This window comes from Lissotriton helveticus, chromosome 6, assembly GCF_964261635.1.
Source record: "Lissotriton helveticus chromosome 6, aLisHel1.1, whole genome shotgun sequence".
NCBI lineage: Eukaryota > Metazoa > Chordata > Amphibia > Caudata > Salamandridae > Lissotriton > Lissotriton helveticus.
Window position 1 is genome coordinate 818308390 of NC_136067.1, and position 20261 is coordinate 818328650.

At 46.7% G+C, this 20261-nt stretch overlaps 2 protein-coding genes across 3 annotated transcripts in view; one reads left to right on the forward strand and one right to left on the reverse strand.

The window, feature by feature from the left end:
- Positions 1 to 20261, reverse strand: part of ZBTB24 (zinc finger and BTB domain containing 24) — a 191147-nt gene that overhangs the window by 144145 nt on the left and 26741 nt on the right. The gene's annotated exons all lie outside the window — the stretch shown is intronic.
- The window catches only part of PPIL6 (peptidylprolyl isomerase like 6), a 212890-nt gene that overhangs the window by 36800 nt on the left and 155829 nt on the right, over positions 1 to 20261 (forward strand). For both annotated transcript variants that reach the window (XM_078648402.1, XM_078648403.1), the window contains exons 4-5: positions 18730 to 18792; positions 18960 to 19107. In XM_078648402.1, coding sequence (XP_078504528.1) covers positions 18730 to 18792; positions 18960 to 19107 — 211 coding nt within the window. The remainder of the gene's footprint in view (positions 1 to 18729; positions 18793 to 18959; positions 19108 to 20261) is intronic.

Consider the following 20261-nt stretch of genomic DNA (forward strand, 5'->3'; position numbering starts at 1 on the left):
ATCTAACATTCTTAAATGTACTTTGTAGGTGGAACATCTGGTGCTGGGCCCAGCACGGAGGTGGAGGACAGTTCTGGTGAGGAGGCGGTACAAGTGCCGGACGAAACTTGTGTGCGGGTTGCCACGGTAGTGGCGGGCAGTGGTAAGCTCTTATATTCCTTACTTATTGAGATTGCAGACTGCATAGTGTGCTCTCTGCACGGTGTAGTATATATGTTCTACAGTTAAGTTACTATACTGTTAAGCAGACTTTCAAATTTAGAACAAAGTTTTTTATCAACCAGGTAGTAGCCTTCTCGAAATTTACTTCAACTCAGCAGTGAATTTTTTTTCGAGAATCCAAATCAGATCTGAGATGAACTTGATGGATGGGATGAACGAAAAGCGAAAGAAGGGTGTAAGTAAGTGTGGAAGGACGAGCAAGTTAAAAGTAATGATGACTGACAAAGAAGAATGATACGTGTTTGATTGGTGCCCGAGGTGGCTGGGAAGGAATATGATGCATGGCTGGGTGAAGGATGAAGCAAGGATGGGTGGAAGGAGAACAGCCTGGGTGGGTGAAACAGAACCTGTATGTGTGCGCAATATATGCTTTGGTTGAAATTCAAATGCAAGTCAAGCACGGATGTATGGCTTGCAGTTTCCCAAATAAAATGAAAAGGTTGTTTTCCCATGAGAAAACGTAAGGTTTGTCCAGATGAGAGACATGAAGAAGAATGATTGACATATAGTTTGAATGGATGGATGCCTGAATCATGGTACTATCTGACTCTTAGATAGCATATGTGTATCTAGAGAGAGTAGACGGTCACTGGATGAACTAAGTGTTACTTTGAAGAGCATGTAACACCGCACCCGCACGTCCGTCCCAGTGTAGGAAAGGCAAGGAAAAGAAGTTGTAATTTTGTCCGAATACTGCCATGAATAGTAGCAGTAGTTTGTATTGCAAGCAAAGCATATATCCGGCTATTACGATGGCCACTCACTACCTCTGTTAATAAGTTTAGTAGAACTCGGTCATTCATGTGTGGATGTATCATTGTTCACTTAATAAAAAGCAAAGCACCTAACGTCATCCCATATGTAAGCAAATACATACCATGTGCAGTGATAGATAATCAGATTATTTATCTTCTTCATTTTCCTTTTCTAGTATTCATTGGCACTGTAGGGTGAAAGTTAAATTAATTAAGCAGTAGCCCTTGTAACAGAGTATTCTCAGTGCCACCCGTAATATAAAAGTAAGAGCATCACCACCTGCATGTACTGGACTGGTACAGTAACGCAAGTCTGTCTCACTCATCATGGCGGGCGTCTGTTTTTCTCGGGTGCAAGTAGACTGTGCTGGCATTATGCCGGCTTGCAGAAGTTAACGTACCAATTTTGCTAAACAAGAGAGAAGAAGAAGAATAAGACTGGTGTACTGTCATAGTCGACTCTAATGGAGTGAGCCCATAGTGCTCGTAGAATTGATTCCTTAAACTCCCACTAATGTTAGAGCAAGGATGAAGAAGTGGGAGGTTAGATAGATACTGGCCACAATAGTTATGTACTGCGCTTGCAAGTTGCTAGTTCTACTGTGACACAACTTTCTGCTGAATCATTTTGTGTTAATCTTAAAGAGCATTGGTTACAGACTATGTCTTTTGTTCTTCATATAGATGCTACTTCCAAACCAACACGGAAGGAGCTTGCTAAAAGGGCCCGGCAACGAGGCTGGAGGCCACTGTCGCCGAATATCAGCGGCTGGTGGCCAAGGAGGAGGAGGACACGCACAGTACGTCGACAACATCCACGGCAACACGTGCATCCTCCTCCGCACTCCCTGGGTCAGCCAGTGAGCGCAGCAGGTCTCCAGCGGTACGGAGCCGGGGTACCGCAGCCACCCGCCACCGCCGAGCAGCAAAGAAATCAGCTGCCCCTCACAGCAGGTGCAAGGCACGCACGCACCGCCTTTCACTGAGGGTGTCCTACCTCGAGCAGGAGCTCCTCAACACCAAAACCCTGCTCGAGACCCTCCGCAAGGAGCATGCCGACCTGGCCCGAAAAGTCAACAGCAGCAGCCAGCAGTAGCAGGAGACTGTCCCTTGCCCCTTTTTTAAAGACTTCTGGGGGGTGGGAATTGGGGGTTTTCTATTTTTTTGGACTTAGTTTTCACGGACATTCGTTGGGGTTTGGGAGGGGGGGGTTGGGTCTTGCGGGAGATTATTTATGTTAGGGATATATAAATATACTTTAAACTTTATCTTAGCATATGTGTTTTTTACTGCTTTTGAGGCTGGTGGGTGGGGGTTTAACAGTAAGTTTGTTTTCCTGAAACTTAAGTGGCATCTTGATTCAAGTTGTGTAAGTACTAGTAATTGCCCAAATGTTTTCAAAACTAAGTGCCTGTCACAGAGTAAGTGAATTCAATAGTCCTAGGACCTTCAGTCTATTGTCTCTCCTAATACTCCATTATACTACCTCCCCCCAAACGCTTATCTTACCTGTAATTAGGTTTTGGAAATAGGGCTAGGCACAGGGCTGGCTGCACGGGAAATGGCGATTAAGGTTGGCAATCCTGGGCGGAGGAAATGTCATCATTGCGGTGGAACTTGTGGTGTTACACAGTTGCAGTTGCAGCATCTGAAAAAAAAGAAAATGAAACCTTGTTTGTCCTTACCGTAGCATTAGAACGGTACGATAGAGAATATAGCAGGTGACAGTACACTAGAACAGTGCCACAATGTAGCCGAACAAATGGTAAAGTATTGAAAGTACTTGTGTTGAATTTCTTTGACATTGGCTACTACTACAAGAAATAGTACTGAAGGTTAAGGACACAGCAGCGTAATATTAATTTGCCACGTCTAGGAGGTGGATGTTCTTGATGACCAATCAAGTTGATGGCGCACATGAAAATCTGCTTTCATTTGCCAATAGTGACTCAGTGTCAAGCTGAGTAAGAATATATCCTCGGATTCCTTCACCAGCCTGTTGCTATGACCTTATCCTCCCCAGCAAGTGTGTGGAATTATTGCTGTCATGTAGTCACACATCAATCAAAACCACACAGCCCGGGGGAAGAGGGTTAGGGTTTGGAAAATGGATGGGAATTGGGTTTTTTGGGAAAGTTTTGTTGAGAGAAGAAAAAAAAAGTACAGCATGGACAAACAATAATTGAAGATAAACAAATCTTTGGGTACAAAGATATCCATAAATCTTGTAAGTGACATAAATGAAGTGCATGCACTACTGCATGCATGGTTACTGAAAAGTAAGTAGTACTTTCGACAACCGTGAATGAAAGAATGAGACAGTACAGGGCTGCAGTAATAATTATGCGTTTTCACTTGCCTATCTCTGCACTCAGAGAAACACTGCTTACATTAAATTAGGTTTAAAAAATAGCAGAAGTAAAACCTATAGAATGGCTGTAGGGATGAATTTAGAAGCAGAGATCAAAGAAATGCAGAGTCACACTCATAGAAGTTCACAGCAATACCATTACTTAAAAGATAATTAGAAAAGAACGGATACTGTATCTGTATGTTTTTGTAGTTGTCCTGTTGAATTCGTTAAGTTGCATGCATCCAACCATTCCTCTTAATAGCGGGACTCCTCCATTCCATCTGACGCTCCGTCCATCAATGTTGGTGACCAGAAGACACCCTGTTCACTGCCTGCCTTGCGGATGCTGAATTGTGGCTCGCTAATGTGAAGCCTGACTTCATCCTTTTTTTCCCATTGCACAGGCTGAAACCCGGCCTGTAATTATTGATGGAAAAACAGGAAGTGATATTAGAACACCACTGACAAATAAATATAAGGTATGTACGCTGTGTAGTGCAAAAAGTCACACTTTGAGTTTCCTAATAGACAGTACAATATTTTTGACGGTGCGTACTCTGTCTGAGTCTCCTTTTGAAGGATAAATAAGTATGGGCGATTTAATTTAGCGGATCTTTCCCCTCAAGCTAGGTGTACTGTAAACTGTGTTTTAGAGCAAAATTAGACCTTCCCAGCAGTGCTCCTAGACCCTTACTAAACCCAGTCGCAAAAATGTAGTAGACCCCCCAATCAGATCTCCAAAAACGAGGCCTAGTAGAAAATGGTGACAAAATGTACTTGGAAAGTAAAGTAGGCCCAAATCCCCCCTTACCCACCATAGATTGTATTCAAACCACTTGCAAGCAAGCAAAAGTATCCATACCCAGCATTGCTCCAAGACTCGCAAACCCCCCTCAAACACCAGGAACCCCCACAAACAGCCCCCCGAAAACGGTAGAGTGAGCCAAATCTCAGAAAATGCAAAAACTTTTTCCCCAGGGATTGTCTCCAAAACACTTTGGCCCAAATCCCCCCTTACCCACCATAGATTGTATTCAAACCACTTGCAAGCAAGCAAAAGTATCCATACCCAGCATTGCTCCAAGACTCGCAAACCCCCCCTCAAACACCAGGAACCCCCACAAACAGCCCCCCGAAAACGGTAGAGTGAGCGAAATCTCAGAAAATGCAAAAACTTTTTCCCCAGGGATTGTCTCCAAAACACTTTCTTTCGGGTATTAGTCCTTTCCAGCAATGGCTCAAGAACTGTCAACCTGGGCGAAAACAAGTTTAACCCCCCCAACAAGCCAAAAGGAAAAACCCGGGAAAGGCCACACTTAAAAAACTTTGGGCCTACCTGGAATTCAGTCCAAATGCGCTCTGCAGCTAGGCCCTAACTCCCCTTTTCCACCATGGATTTCCTGAAAAACAAATGCAATCAACACGTGCCAGCAGTGCTCCCAGACCCCAAAACCCACCCACAAACACCCGGAACCCCCCCAAACAGCACCTCAAAGACAAGCAAGTCAGCAAAAACGCAAAAAATATTTCACCTCTGATTTTGTCCAAACCACTTTTATCCGGTATCAGACATTCCCAGCAATGGCCCCAGACCCGTCAACTCACCCGCAAAGAAGTAAAACACCCCCACAATTGCAGAGTCTTTCTTCATTGGGCGTAATCCAGCCATCTGCTTTGAGGGAAATAGGAGTCTGAAGGAGGAGGAGGATAGAGGAGCATGTTCTTGTGAACTTGTGAACCTGAGGAATGCAGACTGCGGCACCTTCAAATCAATAAGCAAATAAGTGAAGACAGTTCTGCTGATGGGCTTGTTTTTGTGATTAGGTGATTAAAGTTTTTTTATATAGATTTTGCAAAACAAAGAAAGACAGAAACACAGGAATAAAAGTGAATAAGGACGAAAAAGAAAGTTCGTGATTCATTGACTCATTTTCAGGGCTCGGTGTCAGGGAAGAAGAGCTCGTCCTCAAACTCTGCGAATTCAGACGGGAGTAGGTCACTTAACAGAGAAGAGCTTCCCTCATCTAAGTTGGTGTCCTCCTCGTCTTCTTCCTGCGTGCATTCTCGTATTTTGTAATCTGGTGGTATGAGGTGCTGATTCATCTTGATCATTGTTAACCTCTCCACATTTTTGGGCGAGAGGCGGGTCCTTTTGGAAGTTACAATGCCACCAGCAGCACTGAAAACACGTTCAGAAGACACGCTTGCGAGTGGGCAAGACAAGTAAGTTTTCCCATGCCAATACGCCAATGGGTCATGAGAAAGATGGACATCTGTTAAGTCATTCAGATAGGCCTGCACCATCGACTCAAGGTTCTCCAGGGTTCCTCCACTTTGCTTACTTTTTTCTGGGACCATTTCAGAAGCAAACCCAAGCTGAGTTAGCCAATCCTCTTCATCACACAATATTACTGTTGTGTCTGGTGCAGATGATACGGTTGCTGGTGTCGTTAACGGCTGAGAGGGAAAATCACTCACTTCTGCCACAGCCACAAATGCAGAAGTGGATTTTTTTGACTGCGGACGGCCTGCTGATGCTGATGTACTGCCTTTTCCTTCAATTTCCTGCCGTTCTCTTTCAAACCGAGTGGCTGACACAGCTAGCCAATGTTTGTACTTTGTCACATCTGCGTCATCAAAAGGAAAGAATACTCTGCCTGCCACTGCCTTTTTTTTACCGTGGATCCAGAATAGTAGCACAAATGTAATGCTGTTCTGTGTTGATCATTTCAAGACGATCATCGCCAAGTAGGCGGTGTAATAACTTCTCCCCCAAGTCACATGCTTCTTCCTTTCCATCCTTTTCAAACTTAGAACACACCGCCTTCAGTCGGTGCTCCAGCATGCTCAACAATGGGATAGCTTTTCCCAAATTACAGTCTTCCCTGCTGACTGCACGCGTGAAGACCTCAAAAGGACGATGCATGTCTGTCAGGCTTTTAACTAGGTCCCATTGCTCCACCTGTATCCTCATGTCCATCATAGGTGTACCCTGTTTAAAGAAATACTGATCGACTACCGCATACTGCTCATACAGACGCTCAAGCATGTAGAAGGTTGAGTTCCAACGTGTTGCCACCTCCTGGATGAGTGCTTTCACTGGCAATTTACGTTCATGTTGCAGGCACCTCAGCTGCTTCCGGGCCTTAAAAGAATGGTTGAAATGTGTGCACATTCTTCGGCAGGTGGTCAGTAACTCGGAGACTGGACTTTCTTCACTCAAGAATTTTTTAACAACCAGGTTTATACAGTGCGCCAGACACGGCACTCTGAAATAGTTACCCATATCCATGGCCTTAACTACATTGGCGCCATTATCCGTGGAAACATAACCAATCATGCGTTTTCTTGGGGACAGCCATTCAAAGACCTTTGTGTGTTAAACTCATGCAAAATGTTTTCTCCTGTATGACTTTTCTCCATGGCAAACATGGCTATTGTTGCATGTTTCCGAGCAGCTTTATAAACTTTGTCCGAGTCAACACCTGCGTTTATCTTTGCTTTAACCCCTGAAAAAGAGACCCAGTGTGCAGTGATGCACATGTAATCAGTGGCTGCGCAACTGGTCCACTTGTCTGTTGTCAGATGTAAAGTGTGAACAGCACTCTTCTGCAAAGCTGCCCCAATCACCTCCAGCACATCTTCATGTAGTGCTGGAACCGCAACTCTGGCAAAATAGAACCGGCTAGGAACCTTCCATTTAGGGCAGAGTGTTGCCACCATTTCAAGAAAACCCACCCCTTCCCCAAAAGAAAAAGGGAGAAGGTCCAGCGCTAGCATTTTAGCCAGCTTAGTGTTATACAGACACGCCATTGGGTGGTTGCGTTCATATGGCGCTTCTGAAAACAACATGCTTCTAATGGTGGGCTGGACCATTTTACGGGATGATGATGACTTCTGCGACCCAGTTACGCTCCGTGATGAACTTTTTCGCATTGGTGTCTCACTCTCTCTCACACTCTTAGTGTGGCTCATATATCTTGCAGGAGGTGTGCTGCTGACAGGGGTACTGGGTGTAACTGAAGAAATGTTTGACGCTTCTTCTTCCTCCTCGTCATCAGCAGATGAAACATCAACGGATACAATTTGTTGACTTGCAATTCGGGCATCCTTGATCTCCCTTAGGTGCGCATGCCATTTGACAGTGTGCTGTCTCTCAAGATGACCTCTCTGGCCTCCGGTACCATAGTTGGTACCAAGCTTACCACGACTAACTCGAACCTTACGAATGGTACAAATGGCTATGTTTTCCCTTGTTGGGCTAACACTAAAGAAGTCCCAAACTGCGAACTTCAAATGTCTGTGGGGGGCGGAGGAGGCGATACTGGGAATGCTGCTAATGCCAGATGAACTGGAGGATGTGTGTTGCCGAAATTTAGTATGTTGTGCACTTACAGCACCACTAATTGAGGAAATGGAGGTTGAGGTGGATGGAGGTCCCTTCTGGCGAGAAAATATAGAAGCTGTAGGTGGTGGTGTTGGTGTACTAGTTAACTGCATTCGTGGTGGTCCCATTCCCACGTCGCCATCATCATCATCATCATCACGCTCAGCAGCATTTCGGGCTAGGGTTAAAATGTCTGTGTGCTGCATGCCCGCTGAGGCTGGAGTGACGCCTATGATGACTGCGTCGTCGTCGTGAGAGTCTTCATCAGCAGGAATATACGCCCCTTCTTGTTCAGTGTCTTCATCACACTCCAACAACTCTGAGACTTTCGGGGACCTTCCTTTTAAGCTTAGCTACCTTTGTCAGATCATGGTGTGCCTCACTCTCAGACGGCCATGGTGGTTCCCAAGTTTCATCCATATCATCAGAAGGAAGGTGGCTTGAAGAAGAAGTAGACACCATCCTTGATCTTTTCATTGCTGGGGATCTGGAAGACAATGAATCATCAGGAGGAGTGGCTTCCTCATGTGATACCTCGACTTGAATGTCGATTTCCTGATGTGCCCCTACTTCGGGAGGAACAACTATTGTGGGCACTTGTGCCGCTCCATGCACCTCTGCATGCTCCTCCCCTTGCGCCGCCTCTCCTTCCACATGTACTTGGGCTTGTACTTGCACATGTGGTTGTTGTTGCAGCTGTGGTTGTTGAACACTCGTCAGATGAGTAGCAACAACCTGTGTTGATTGAGGGATGCTGCTACTTTCTTACGATGAGCCAACATCACTGGTCGATGGTGATTGAACAACTATACTGGCTGCCTCTGCAGCACTCAAGGGCTTGGACCTAAGTTGGCGTAGTGGTGGTGGCGCTGAGCCCAATGGAGCGAAGGTGCTGCTCCCAGCTTGGTCCCCAGCAGACCCCGCTGCTGCTGCAGGCGTACTTTTATTTTCCCCAAAAATGTGGCGGTCGTCACACCAGTCTCCTTGGTAAGTGGCGCCAGTTGCTTCTTCTGCTCCTTACTGGCAACTTTCTTGCTAGAGGAGCTACGGGCAACTTTTTTTGGGGCCATCTTCTTCAGATGTCAGAACAGCAGGCCGCAGTTGCACAAGTTGCAGAGTTGTCTGTGGCCACACGTGACGTTGTGCTGCACACACCGCAGCAGGACTTGAATGAATGAAATGAATGAAATGAAATGAAATGAAATGCAATTTATAAACGCGCAAACTTAGCCCGGAGGCGTCAAGGCGCCTAACCAAAGAGAATCAAAAAGGCAAATCCAGAGCTAGGGGTAGGCTTTGGCAAATAGCCACGTTTTGAGCATCTTCCTGAAGGCTTGCTTAGTGGGGAGGGATTTAATCTCAGTTGGCAGCGCATTCCACAACTTAGGGGCCAAGGTTGAGAAGGCTCTACCACCCCATTTGGCTCTGCGGACACGGGGGCAGGCCAGCAGGGACTTGTTAGCTGAACGCAGAGTTCTAGCAGGGGAATAGGGAACCAACAGTTCCCTCAGGCCTCTAGCCCCCTTTGAGGCCAAAGCCCCATAGATCAGGCAGAGGGACTTAAAGGCAATCCTGGACTCTATCGGGAGCCAGTGCAAGCTTTTCCTTGCAGCGGTAGCCGAAGCCCGCTTGGGTAGATCTAGTACAAATTTTGCTGCAGCATTCTGTACCATTTGGAGTCTCCTTATGAGGCCCTTGTTAATACCCAGAAGTAGGGCATTGCAGTAGTCTAGTCTCGATCCTATTAAAGCAACTACTACTTGCTTCCTGGCTTGAGGGGAGAGATACAATTTTATCTTCCGCAGGATGTTTATTATGCCCCAGCAGGTAGAGATGGTCCTGTTTACTTGATGACTCATCCCCAGGGTAGGGTCGATCATGACTCCTAGATTCCTGGCCAGGGCGGTGGGTGTAGGGCACTGGCCCAGAGATGGTGGCCACCATTCCGCCGACCAGATGTCATTCTTGCCTCCGAACACCAGAATCTCTGTTTTCTCGCCATTGAGCTTCAATGAATTGCAAATCATCCATTGAGCCACTGCCTCCATGCAAAGTCTGAAGTTGGTGGCAGCCGAGATGGAGGGTTGGGCGAGAGACATCAGGATCTGCGTGTCATCAGCGTAGGATACTACCTCCATCCCAAAAGATCTAATCAGCCTGGCAAGTGGGGTCACATAGATGTTAAAGAGGGTCGGGCTTAACGCCGACCCCTGAGGGACCCCACACTGCACAGGGTGGGATGGAGATAGAAACTCCCCCAGCATGACTCTCTGTTCTCTCTGGCCAAGGAACGAGGTCAGCAAATTAAGGGCTGACCCCACGACCCCTGACTCCCTCAGACGAGATGTTAGCACTGAGGGAGACAGGGTATCAAACGCAGCCGTGAGATCTAGCAGGATGAGGAGGGACGTCAGGCCCTTATCCACATTTGTGCGAATGTTGTCAAGCACGATGGTGAGGGCCGACTCAGTACTATGCTCTCTCCGAAATCCATGCTGCGAGTGATCTAGGCGGTCAGAGGTTTCCAAGAAAGTTGAGAGATGCTGGTTTAGATGAGTTTCCAGCATCTTTGCGGGGGCTGGAAGCAGCGAAATGGGGCGAAAATTTTTAAGAACACCCGGATCTAAAGTGGCCTTTTTTAGTAGTGGTTTAACCACCGCTCTTTTCCATTGTTGGGGGAAAATACCGTCCTTCATTGCCTGATTCATGAATTCTAAGTAGGTGGGCAGGAGAGACTCCTTGCATTGTTTGAGAACCTTCAAGGGGCACGGGTCTAGGGGGGAGCCTGACCTGGTATTTAACAGAAGTGTATCCAGTTCCTGAAGGGAGAGGGGTGGAAAGCTGGACAAACATCCCTGCAGCAGCTCATTGGGAGAGGTTATAGAGGGGACAGATGAGCACGGTATGGACGGAAGGGCCCTTCTCTGAGACTCTAAGGCCGTGTATATATCCACAATTTTATATTCAAAGAATTGTGCTATGTCATTACAGAGCTGCTGTGAACTCACCACGGGGTCTGGAACCTTCAGTGATGTGACCGTGTCTACTATCTTAAACAGCTCCTTCGGCGAGGAGAGTGAGGTGGTAAGAGAGGCAAAATACTCCTGTTTGATACTAATCACTTCCATCTTATACTTCTTTAGGAGGATTTTATGTCTCTCCCTTTCTCTCAAATCCCCGCACGCCCTCCAGAGGCGCTCCTGTCTTCGTACACCCTGCCTGAGAATTCTTAGTGATTCACAGAACCACGGTGCCTGTGGACTTTTCCTCGCGGAATAACACCGTGAGGCAGGGGCAAGGTCTTCAATGGCTATTTTAATGGCGGTGTCGAACCTCTCGACCGCAGAGCTAACGTCCTCCTCTGAGGAGATCGCCCCGCTTGGCAGTCTGGGAGCAAGCCTCTCGTTGGTAACACTTCTGAGCTTACGCCTCAGTTCCCTTTTACTAGGATCACTTTCCTTGCTGTTCCCAGTAGTGGTAATTAACTCAATGGGGATGGCATAGTGATCCGACCAGGAAAGAGGTATGGGAGGCTCAGTGGTTAGCCTAGGATCATTTGAAAAGACCCCGTCCAGCGTATGGCCTGCCTGATGGGTGGGACCTTTAACTAGCTGTTGCATGCCACAGCCAGAGAAAATATCTAGTAGTGTTAGGGTTTCCTTAGAATCCCGATTTTCTAAGTGGAAATTCAGATCCCCCAGGACAGTGAGGTGCTCGCAGCCAAAGTGTGGCTCCAACATGTTGAGCATATGAGGGCCGAAATCTGTTCTATTTCCAGGGGGCCTGTAGATAAGAAAGCCCTTGAACGGTGCAGAGTGTGCTCTGTTTATTGAGAACTGTAGGGCCTGGAAGGCGTCTGGGAAATCGGAAAGAGGCGTAATGTGGCAGGAGAGGTCGTCCTTATGAAGGATACCAAGCCCTCCCCCAATACGACCCACTCTATCCTCCCTCACCAGCGTATAGCCTTCGGGTACCGCTTCAACCAGGTCTGGGCCCGAGGAGTCCTTGGCCCACGTCTCCGTGATGAAGACCCAGGCTGGGTTTCTGGCCAAAACAAAGTCCTTGAAAGCAAGATTGTTCTTGACCAAAGATCTTGCATTCAAAAGGAACCCCTTGTCACTCAGCCTAGGGGTAACTGTTTTGGCGTTAGGACCCACGGGTGTGGTCATCGAGACCGGAGGCGGCCCTGTGGAGTTGAAGCAGGGGCAAAGGTAGCCGGTAGAGAGCAGAAAAAGCTCCGGGGGATGGCTATGATGACATAACAGCTTAGAGGGCCTAAGATTGTTTAGGTCCTGCAGAGAGTATGTAAGCCCCACGAACTCAGCGTTGGTACAACCTGTCTCCCAGCCATCCAGCCCGTCCCTAGCGCGGACGGGCGCAGACGGGCTGGACTCTGGCGTGACTCCGGCGGTACTTCGGCACACACGCCGCGCGCACACACTGCGCGCTTGCATGTTGAGCCTTTAAAGGGCTCTAGCGAGTCAGCCTGACTGCTAGAGCGCTAACTGGGCTGGCGTCCTAACAGCGTCCCCTACCTACCCCCAAGATGGCGTCGATGTTTGAGGAGAGCGCGAAAACGCGCTGGAGAGGACCCGCTGAAACCGCGGTGAGGGCACAGTCTATAGTGCAAGTAGGTGGGCAGGAATTCTAAAAGCACAATTTTAGGTAAAACAAAATTTTTTTTTTTAAACAGACATCAAACGAGGTGATTAAAATACTAAAAAAGCGCCTAAATGCAACAAGCGCCACGCGCAGCAAAGGAGAGCCTTAGCAGGCAGATCTCCCTACCACTGACCTTTTTATAATGCTCCTGCTAGCCTCTAGCGAGTCAGCCTGACTGCTAGAGCGCTAACTGGGCTGGCGTCCTAACAGCGTCCCCTACCTACCCCCAAGATGGCGTCGATGTTTGAGGAGAGCGCGAAAACGCGCTGGAGAGGACCCGCTGAAACCGCGGTGAGGGCACAGTCTATAGTGCAAGTAGGTGGGCAGGAATTCTAAAAGCACAATTTTAGGTAAAACAAAATTTTTTTTTAAACAGACATCAAACGAGGTGATTAAAATACTGAAAAAGCGCCTAAATGCAACAAGCGCTGCGCGCAGCAAAGGAGAGCCTTAGCAGGCAGATCTCCCTACCACTGACCTTTTTATAATGCTCCTGCTAGCCTCTAGCGAGTCAGCCTGACTGCTAGAGCGCTAACTGGGCTGGCGTCCTAACAGCGTCCCCTACCTACCCCCAAGATGGCGTCGATGTTTGAGGAGAGCGCGAAAACGCGCTGGAGAGGGCCCGCTGAAACCGCGGTGAGGGCACAGTCTATAGTGCAAGTAGGTGGGCAGGAATTCTAAAAGCACAATTTTAGGTAAAACAACAAGACAAGACTTCTTCCTGGCGCTGATGAGGAACGATGAGGCTGATGGTTCGTCTTTCTGCACCTAAAAGCAAACGAAGCCAGAGGAACATCAGTTAAATAAATGTTGCATATCTAGCGCTTCAATTAATAGTTTGCAAGTAAGCATTTTTATTATACCCACCCCCCAAAATGGAAAGACCAATAAAATGCACCACTGTCAGAGTACCCCTGGGCATAATGTATGAAAACATGGCAGACTGGGTGCAGGCCTATGACGCAACAAAGCACACTGCCTGGCTTCAAAATTGCCCCTAGACCCCCACCCACATGGCCAAGCCCTGCCTGGACCAGGCCTAAAAAAATGGCCCCCACCCACATGGCCATGCCCCATCAACACCCCCAAAAATCGAAAAGCACAAAAAACTCACCACAATCCAATGCCATCCATGCCCTCCATGATGTTTACATTCAAGACACCCCACAGAAAGACTAGGCCCATGCACCACTGAGTGAGTATCCCTAGGCAAAAGGCCCCAACACCCCCAAAAATCGAAAAACACACAAAAATCACCACAATCCAATGCCATCCATGCCCTCCATGATTTTTACATTCAAGACACCCCACAGAAAGACTAGGCCCATGCACCACTGAGTGAGTACCCCTGGGCAAAAGGCCCCAACAACACCCCCAAAAATCGAAAAACACCCAAAAATCACCACAATCCAATGCCATCCATGCCCTCCATGATGCTTACATTAAAGAAACCACACAGAAAGGCTATGCCCATGCACCACTGAGTGAGTACCCCTGGGCGTAATGGATGAAAGCAAGGCACATTGGATGCAGGCCTATGGCACAAAGCACACTGCCTGGATTCAAAATGGCCCCTTCACCCCCACCACATGGCCCTGGACCAGGCCTCAAAATGGCCCCCACCCACATGGCCATGCCCCATCAACACCCCCAAAAATCGAAAAACACACAAAAATCACCACAATCCAATGCCATCCATGCCCTCCATGATGTTTACATTCAAGACACCCCACAGAAAGACTAGGCCCATGCACCACTGAGTGAGTACCCCTGGGCAAAAGGCCCCAACACCCCCCAAAATCGAAAAACACACAAAAATCACCATAATCCAATGCCATCCATGCCCTCCATGATGTTTACATTCAAGACACCCCACAGAAAGACTAGGCCCATGCACCACTGAGTGAGTACCCCTGGGCAAAAGGCCCCAACACCCCCAAAAATCGAAAAACACACAAAAATCACCATAATCCAATGCCATCCATGCCCTCCATAATGCTTACATTAAAGAAACCACACAGAAAGACTAGCCCGTGCGCCACTGAGTGAGTACCCCTGGGCATAATGGATGAAAGCAAGGCACATTGGATGCAGGCCTATGGCACAAAGCACACTGCCTGGATTCAAAATGGCCCCTTCACCCCCACCACATGGCCCTGGACCAGGCCTCAAAATGGCCCCCACCCACATGGCCATGCCCCATCAACACCCCCCAAAATAAAAAAACACACAAAAATCACCACAATCCAATGCCATCCATGCCCTCCATGATGTTTACATTCAAGACACCCCACAGAAAGACTAGGCCCATGCACCACTGAGTGAGTACCCCTGGGCAAAAGGCCCCAACAACACCCCCAAAAATCGAAAAACACTCAAAAATCACCACAATCCAATGCCATCCATGCCCTCCATGATGCTTACATTAAAGAAACCACACAGAAAGACTAGGCCCATGCACCACTGAGTGAGTACCAATGGGCATAATGGATGAAAGGAAGGCACATTGGATGCAGGCCTATGGCACAAAGCACACTGCCTGGATTCAAAATGGCCCCTTCACCCCCACCACATGACCCTGGACCAGGCCTCAAAATGGCCCCCGCCCACATGGCCATGCCCCATCAACACCCCCAAAAATCGAAAAACACACAAAAATCACCACAATCCAATGCCATCCATGCCCTCCATGATGTTTACATTCAAGACACCCCACAGAAAGACTAGGCCCATGCACCTCTGAGTGAGTACCCCTGGGCAAAATGCCCCAACAACAGCCCAAAAAATCGAAAAACACTCAAAAATCACCACAATCCAATGCCATCCATGCCCTCCATGATGCTTACATACAAGACACCCCACAGAAAGACTAGGCCCATGCACCACTGAGTGAGTACCCCTGGGCAAAAGGCCCCAACAACACCCCCAAAAATCGAAAAACACACAAAAATCACCACAATCCAATGCCATCCATGCCCTAAATGATGTTGAAATTCAACAAAACAGTTGCATCATGCACCCATAACTAACCCTGGGCCTACTGGATAATGTTCGGAAAAAGTTCCAAAATTGTAGTTGCAGCAACTGTAATGCCCCAAACAAACAACATCAACTTACTTGTGAAATTTCTAATCCAAAAGTGATCCAAAGAAAGTCAAAAAGGCCTCAAATCCAAATATCCAGCAGCATCCACAAAAAGTAATCCTTCCAGGTCAAGATCCAAATCAAAGTGACCAGCACATGAAGAAAGCACTGGGAGGAGCCTGCTGGACAGGAACAGAAAGTTGGAGACTGTGGGGCACTTCCTTCCTCCCCCCCCCCCAAAAAAGTGCAGGCAACTGTCAACCTGAGGAGTTATTCTGATAAAAAATCATCATGTTCAAGGTTTATGCTGCCTGCTGGTGGATTTCTTGTGCTAAAATTGCAAATTTTGCAATCTCGCAATTGCGAGATTGTCGCTGCCCGCCGCATCTACGTGTTCGCAAGTGTTTACTCCCGCGATGCGTGATCACGGGCCTTTATGACGTACTCGCGTTGCCAAACTCTCGCTGTGCAAGGTGGCAAGCTGCGATGACGTAATCGCGGTCGACAAACTCCCGCGGGATCCCGCAGCAAGATCCAAAATGGCGCAGCACACGCAAACATGGAGAAAAACAACTCTTCAAACGCTGAATGACGGTAAGTGAACGCTGCGCGCTGCAAAATTGTATAGTATTCTATTTGGCAAGTGCGACCAAGCCAAAAAATCTGCTTCGCGCGGATTTGCGAATTTTCGGCAAATTCGCGAGAGTTTGCGGATTGCGAATTTGCCAAAAATCCGCAAAATCCGCGAGCAGAACGGATTTTACGCCCACGCTTAGTTCAAACCATAGTTCTAGAGGACAAGGGGCCTGGAAACACAACTAGTAATAAAAACAAAATTGCATTACTAAAGGCCTAAAGTAGCATCAGCAGAAAGCTGGCCTCCAACAGCCAACGTCCCTTATTTCTTCCTCAGAAAAACTATATCTGTTTGCCTGTTGCAGCCATATTCTGAACGCATGCATTCTTACCTGCATTGGAGGAAAGACCAAACTATTCAATGACTTTCTCATAATAGCCAAAATTCGAGATCTAGACAACTTAGGGCTAATGCCAATATACAACAGTGTCAGAGACACTGTTTGCAATTCCCAATGGGGTCGCAAATTGCATGTCTCATCAATGTTAATTTGGCGCTCGCAATTTGCGACGCCATTGCGAATGGCTGGCCCTCCCATGTAAGGTGGCCTGCTGGGCTCAACAAACCTCCATGTCTGGGACTGCTCTTAAATAAAGCTTTTTTTTTAATGCAGCCCGTTTTCCTCTAAGGAAAACAGGCTGCATTTAAAAAAAAAGAAAAATTAAACATTTTCGTTTCAGTTTTTAAAGGCAGGTAGTGGCCCCTGGGACCACTGCCTGCCCCCAAAAAATATTTTCTCCTGCATTCACAAAGGTGAAGTGGTCCCCTGGGCACCTTTTGCGAGTGCTTTACCATCCTCTTGAAGAGGGTGGTAAATTGCTAGTGTTTTGCGACTGCAGTTGCGGTCGCAAAACATTCTTACATAGGGTAGCGAGTCGCTATTAAGAAGGTACGCCCTTGAAACGCCCCTTCCTACTCGCTAAATAGGATTTGTACACGGCCCATTTGTATTTTTGCATGGCAAACGGCCCGCAAACCCGTTTGCGCGTGCGAGAATGGGTGGTACATCTGGCCCTTACTTTTGTCCTTGTAACACAAAATTCCGCACCTTTGATCAAACACTAGCTTGTAAAAAAAATGGGTACTAAAGATCACCTCTAATTCAGTGAAACCTAAGCCTATAGGACCTGCCTTCTGGGCACATTTAGATTGCCTTAAAAAAATACCAACAAAACGTGTGACCTATTGTACCTTGTGATCAACAGCTGTCTCCTGGTTCTAACCTTCCTCCGCTCTGTAAATAATGGCCAAAGAGGCTAGACTACTCCTGACCTAACCTTTTGGTACTGCCTAAAACTTGCCTCCAAAGCACTGCTGTCCTTTCTGAAAGCTGGACCCTGGTGAATCATGCCAAATACCTGACAAATCTGGCTAGACACGTTGAGTAGGCTGATTTTTATCAGGTAACTATTTTATTTACATTACTGAGCCGCAGTACCATACCTGAGTGTCTTCTGCTGGAACAGCGGGTGAACATGTTCTCTATAGACGCTAATATCGCTTGGTTGTGACGGATGTGTGGTGTATGGTAACAAGGAAGCAGGTGCTGTTTTCTAGAGCAAAAAGTTTGGAACACGATTTAGAAAGTTAACACTGAAGTTCTATATTATAATTCATGGTTCATTGGCATTGCGTGTGGTTGATGGGTAGTTCATTACACATGTCCCTGGAGTCGTTCCAAATGCATTATCCTGGTTCCACAGCCAACCCGCACGGGAGATTGAACACCCTAGGTAGTAAAAGTTATTCCAGTAGTTGTAGTCATTAGCTGCTGTGGCTTCTTCACTCCCCATGCCACTTGTTTTCTCAAGGCTGGCAATATCAATTGGATCCCTAATTGTCTTCTAAGGCATCCGTAACAGTTGAGGTATTGCCCTTCGACAGTGTCTGTGCACTCTAGATAGAGATTTATGCATACGTACATTTAAAGATAAAGCCACCACTTTTCCACTTATGAATACTGTGTAGGGTGTTTGTCGGTGTTTTCACTGTTTTGTGCAATGGCCAGCCCCCCTGTTTTGGAAGTAGCTATGGGGTTTTGTCCGGAAGCTTTAAGTGGAGGTGATGCTCTTCATTGAGTCCCTGTCAACTTTATTCTTTTGGCCATGGTCTTCTTTGATCTTTTTCTGTTTCCGGCAGTGGCGTTGCATTTTCACAGCCACTGTGGAAGTGTGAGTTCTATTGCTCACTGCACTGCACTTACTCATCAACATAGCTCCATCATCAGCGGTAATATTTACTACAGCAAACTTTGCGTTTGTTAATGTATTTCTAACACTCATGGAATTTTCCTACCCAGACGCCTGTAGTCTTTAAGCATAAATAAATACTACAAATCCCAGTTGCTGTATTTGTTGGAGTTGTTAACATTAATTTATTCTCGATTTCCTACAATACTTTATATGAGGCCACTTAGTGTTAAACAGAAACAAGTAAGTCCGCAGCTGTACATCAGCGTCACCAACCCTTTTTCACGTTCAGATAAGCCGAGGGCTTGACTTCCTTTACCTGTCATGTATTTTGTGTTTTGAGGTGGCCACACCTCTATTCACCATGTCGGAGAACTTATATAGGACAAGTGATATTTATGAATTTACCTTCCCTTACCATTTGCTTTCTGATCCTACAGAATACCTATGTGTTCATGGACATAGCTATTGACGGCGAGCCAAGTGGACGTTTCTTATTTGAGGTACTTTGAATTTAAAACTAAAATTGCTACATGATCATTAATTGAAAGCACTTCAATGCCTCGTCAGGGGTAGTAAGCGCTTTATCAATGCAAATTCAAAACATTTTCAAATATAGTCTTCCTCTTCTCATATTGATTATGTATATACATGTTTTTATTTCGTATAGCTTTTTTCTAGCATATGCCCAAAAACCTGTGAGAACTTTCGAGAGTTGTGTCAGTTACCTGAAATCATATCGCCCGATTGCCGGGAACTAAATTACAGAGGGACAACTTTTCACCGAATTGTAAAGAATGGCTGGATACAAGCAGGAGGTATGTTTACTATAAATGTGCATAAACTGAGTTTAATCTAAACAAAGGAGGGAGGTAGAGCTATTAGTTGGATTTGTACTCCACTATCATAAGTAAATAAACAAAAGAAATCCAACATCAGGGGAGGGAAGGAGTGATCAATGGATATTGAAGCACTCAGTGTTTGTTAAAATACCCCTCACACACCAAGAGGCCCCTTGGTGTCATGCTTCATCATTGGGGTCTTCGCACCCCTCTATCGGGATGCGGCGTGCTACAACCTATGGATACGCGGGAGCACTTCAGAGTTGGCTATGTGTGGTGTACAGTGTGTGGGGTATGTGACTAAAGTGAGTAGGGAAACGTGGTGAAGGTAATTTAAAAAGTACCTGGCACTAGAGTGAAAAAAAGTTTTATTCCGAACTCTGGCTGGTACTAGTAAAAACAAGTGCAGGGCGAGATCAACCTGTTATGTTAATGAACAGGATCTCTGGTGTGCTGTGTTGTCGACATGTTTCGGAGACAAGCTCCTTCTTCAGGACAGGGGCACAAACTCCCTTCCCTACTCACGTCTTCTTCTACAAAAAAAGTGTAATATTTACAAAAAAGTGAAATTTTGTAGGAATAGGCTAAGTGTGCCTACAGCGGTCTGCTACAAGTACAATGACCTGTAGAAAGACAAAACCAAAAAACTAATGGTTACCCATGTAGCGGGTAGTTGCAAGGCGCAGTCGCCTGGAACCACACCATGTGCTTTTTAATAAGCTAGTAAAAAGGACTCACAACACAAACAACATAAAACACATAAAACTAGGATTTTTACTGTCAGGTATACTCATACTTGTGAAGCCTGGTTGGTGGGCTTCATGAACAGCGCGTTGGGGTGCTGCTTCAATGGCTATCTGTGGTAGAGGATAATGCATTTGTAAATAGCCGTCTATTCCCACTTACTTCTAAAGATAAAGGTCGATTTCATAAGGGATGTTGTCTTGGATGATATACTCACAAGGTCCGGACACTTTGATCACCGCCTTACCCCTCTCGCTGCTCCGCTGGTATGGAGTCATGCGAAAGACATGGGTATTTATACTCTGTTTTGTTAATTGGTTTCGTTAATTGGGCGGAAACCGGAGTGTCTCCATGTATGGGTATTCCGCATGGTAGCCATACAGGGC